Source organism: Camelina sativa, chromosome 12 (genome assembly GCF_030686135.1).
Source record: "Camelina sativa cultivar CO46 ecotype springtype chromosome 12, ASM3068613v1".
Classification (NCBI taxonomy): Eukaryota; Viridiplantae; Streptophyta; class Magnoliopsida; order Brassicales; family Brassicaceae; genus Camelina; species Camelina sativa.
Genome location: NC_141891.1, coordinates 29956182 through 29959215, shown reverse-complemented (window position 1 = coordinate 29959215; position 3034 = coordinate 29956182). Strand labels below are relative to the sequence as shown.

Below are 3034 nucleotides of genomic sequence, written 5' to 3'. Positions count from 1 at the left end.
ATGTTCGAGGATTTTCTTTCTACCAAATATCCTGAATTAACCGAAAAAGAACTGTCCACGAAAAGAGCTGAAGAATATCATGTGTGGGTGAAAGATTATGTAAGTATACTCGAACCCATGTAACCGACTCTGATTATGCATTTATTTAATAATATCATTGATATATAATATTTATATGTATACGCAGGTTATATACTGGAACGTCACAAATCCATTTCCTACTTGGGTTCAAGAAATAGTGCATGGACCTTTACACAAGGTCAAAACTTGGCCAATATACTTTACAAGAGGCTATGTGTTTCATTCGCATAATCACGGCGCTGGACGGAAGACATGTAACAATGGTGTATGTGTTCAAGGTGAAAATTACACTGATGCATCTGATGGTGCAGATTTCTATGGGAACTTAATTGATATCATAGAACTTGAGTACGAAGGGATGACCAACTTGAGAATCACACTTTTTAAGTGTAAGTGGTATGATCCTGTCATTGGTAGAGGGACTCGGAAGAGCAATAGTGGCGTTGTTGACGTGAACTCCTCGAGAAAATACAACAAATATGAGCCATTCATTTTAGGTACGTAAGAATCAATATAATTTACATATAAGTTTATTTAATGTAACTATACATACTAAATTGTGATTTTGTGCAAACAGCATCTCAAGCGGATCAAGTTTGCTATATTCCGTATCCATACACAAAGAAACCAAAGCGAGAGTGGCTAAGTGTTCTGAAAGTAAATCCGAGGGGAAACATTTCAGGAGAATATGAAAACAATGAACTGACTCTGTTGCAAACAGAAAATGATGATGCTGTATTGACGACTACAGTTGAAGATCTCATAGTCGACAATTTGGTAGCAGATGCTAATCCAATAAACCTTGATTACGATGTTGGAGATGCGGATCCAGAAGATGAATTCCAGTGTAATTTATCGTCTTCTAATGATGAAGAACAAGAAGACGAAGAACAATAATTATTTGGCAAAATTACTATGTATTTGTTTTTAATTTTTGTCTTTTTACTGTGTAATATTTGTGTATTATTGTGTAATATTATTGTGTAATATTATTATGTAATATTATTGTGTAATATTATTGTGTAATAAATTTGGTTATATAAATAACTTGTAATTAAAATTTTAAAATTTGGTTAATTAAAATTGTAATTAAATAAATTTGGTTAATTAAAATTGTAATTAAAATTTGGTTAATTAAAATTAATCAGTGTTTTATAAATAAATTTGGTTAATTAAAATTGTAATTGAAATTTTAAAATTTGGGCTTAGATTAAAATTTGGGCCTAATTAAACATAAACTAATTTTAACTAAACCCGAATCCATTATCCCTCTTCTTCTCTCGATTCCCCCTAATACGAAAACCCTAATCCATTATCTTCTTCCTCTCGCAGCCTTCGACTCCTCTCGATTCTCCCAAATCTTAACCCTAATCCGCATCTTCTTCCTCTCAATCCCCCAAATCTGTACCCCTAATCCTTCTCTTCTTCCTCTCGATCCCCCAAATCTAAACCCTAATCCTTCTCTTCTTCCTCTCGATCCCCCAAATCTAAACCCTAATCCTTTTCTTCTTCCTCTCGATTCTCCCAAATCTGTAACCCTAATCGTTCCCATCATCTCTCAAACGATGCCTAATCGAGGAGGAAGGAAGAGGAAACCTGCTGCTCCTAACGTTTCTCAGAGAGTCGGAGCGTCAACACCAAATAAACGGCCGCACAGTCTACCCAATCAGTACAACTTCACGCCGGCGGTCCAATCTCCTCCTCCGCTGCAGACGCCTGAAGTACAACGACAGTCATCGGTGGCCCAGATCCGGAACTATCCTCCGCCTTAAAAGCTTTTTCAGAACTCCTACTGTAGTGACCCTCACCAAGGGATAAAGTTTTGACGTCCATTCAAGTCCAGAAGATCGAGAAACGAAGGCAGCAAGAAGAGCTGAAAATTTGATGAAGGAAAGTCCGAGAAAAGTGTAACGGACCAAGAGTTGTCCGAGTTGTCGGAGACGTACCGCCCGTACCGTCCGTGACGCATCGTCCGGTAGACGCCAAGAATTGCCGAGAGTACCGAGTACCCGAGAAAGTGTCGAGTACTCGAGGAAGTTACCGAGCACTCGAGGAAAGTACCGAGTACTCGAGGAAGTTATCGAGTACTCGAGGAAGTTGCCGAGTATCCGAGAAAGGGTCGAGTACCCGAAGGAAGCTGCCGATGGATGCCGATAGTTGCCGAGAGAGCTGCCGAGGATCGACGATGATCGACTGAAGTTGTTAAAAGTCTTCCGCCACCAAAAATCACTTAAGTCAAGATTTGAGTGGGATTATTATTTTAATCAAGAGAAGTTAGTGGGAGTTAGTGGGTGAATATTTAATTCCAAGAGGATTAGTGGAGCATTAGTGGAAGGATTAAAGAATTCAAAAGTTTAAGTGGAATTCAAGGTAGCTAACCAAGAAGCTTCCAAGTGTTGAAGTCCCTCTAATAGGGAGAGTGCATGCGACTCTCATTGGCTGTCTCCGCCGCCCATTCATTCTATAAATAAGCACTCATTCCTCTCATTTTCGCTCAAGGAAAGAAGGGGTAAGTTAAGAGAAATTGAGAGAGGAAGAGTGAGTGTTTGCGAGAGAAAGAAGAAAGTGTTTGCGAGAAGAAGAAGAAGTTGCAAAAGAAGACTATCGACCAAGACCATCAACGTTAGATCGATAAGGAAATCGATTCTAACCAAAGGGGAGATCTGAGTTGCCGCGAGAAGAGCTTTATCAAAGGAGATCATTTGTCGACGGTTTACTGTGAGTTCAGGCACATATTTGCATCGGCTTAGATGGAGAGTTAAAAACATCCATCTAGTGCGCGGTTTTGCATGTTGCATGTAGATGCATTTACTTGAAGTTCTTTTATGTTTTCTTGTTTAAATGCATGCGCGTTGAGGTTGTGCTAGTTGCTAGATCGAGATGATCTAGTAACAAAGGTGAGTTTTGGTGGAGATACTTGTAAAATTATAGGTTTAAAAACCGTATAAATTCA

General features: G+C 38.9%; 1 protein-coding gene across 1 annotated transcript; it reads left to right on the top strand.

Annotated features, from left to right (window-relative positions):
* Nucleotides 1-978, top strand: LOC147931088 (uncharacterized). The gene is made up of 3 exons (XM_087477178.1): nucleotides 1-99; nucleotides 188-578; nucleotides 659-978. Exons 1-3 carry the CDS (start codon nucleotides 1-3, stop codon nucleotides 976-978), a joined length of 810 nt encoding a protein of 269 aa, XP_087333304.1.
* Nucleotides 979-3034: the final 2056 nt, after the last annotated feature.

Coding starts and splice junctions, on each gene's coding strand:
- LOC147931088 (XM_087477178.1), top strand. CDS start 1: ATGTTCGAGGATTTTCTTTCTACCAAATATCCTGAATTAACCGAAAAA. Junction 100..187: donor ATGTGTGGGTGAAAGATTAT/GTAAGTATACTC, acceptor ATGTATACGCAG/GTTATATACTGGAACGTCAC. Junction 579..658: donor ATATGAGCCATTCATTTTAG/GTACGTAAGAAT, acceptor TTGTGCAAACAG/CATCTCAAGCGGATCAAGTT.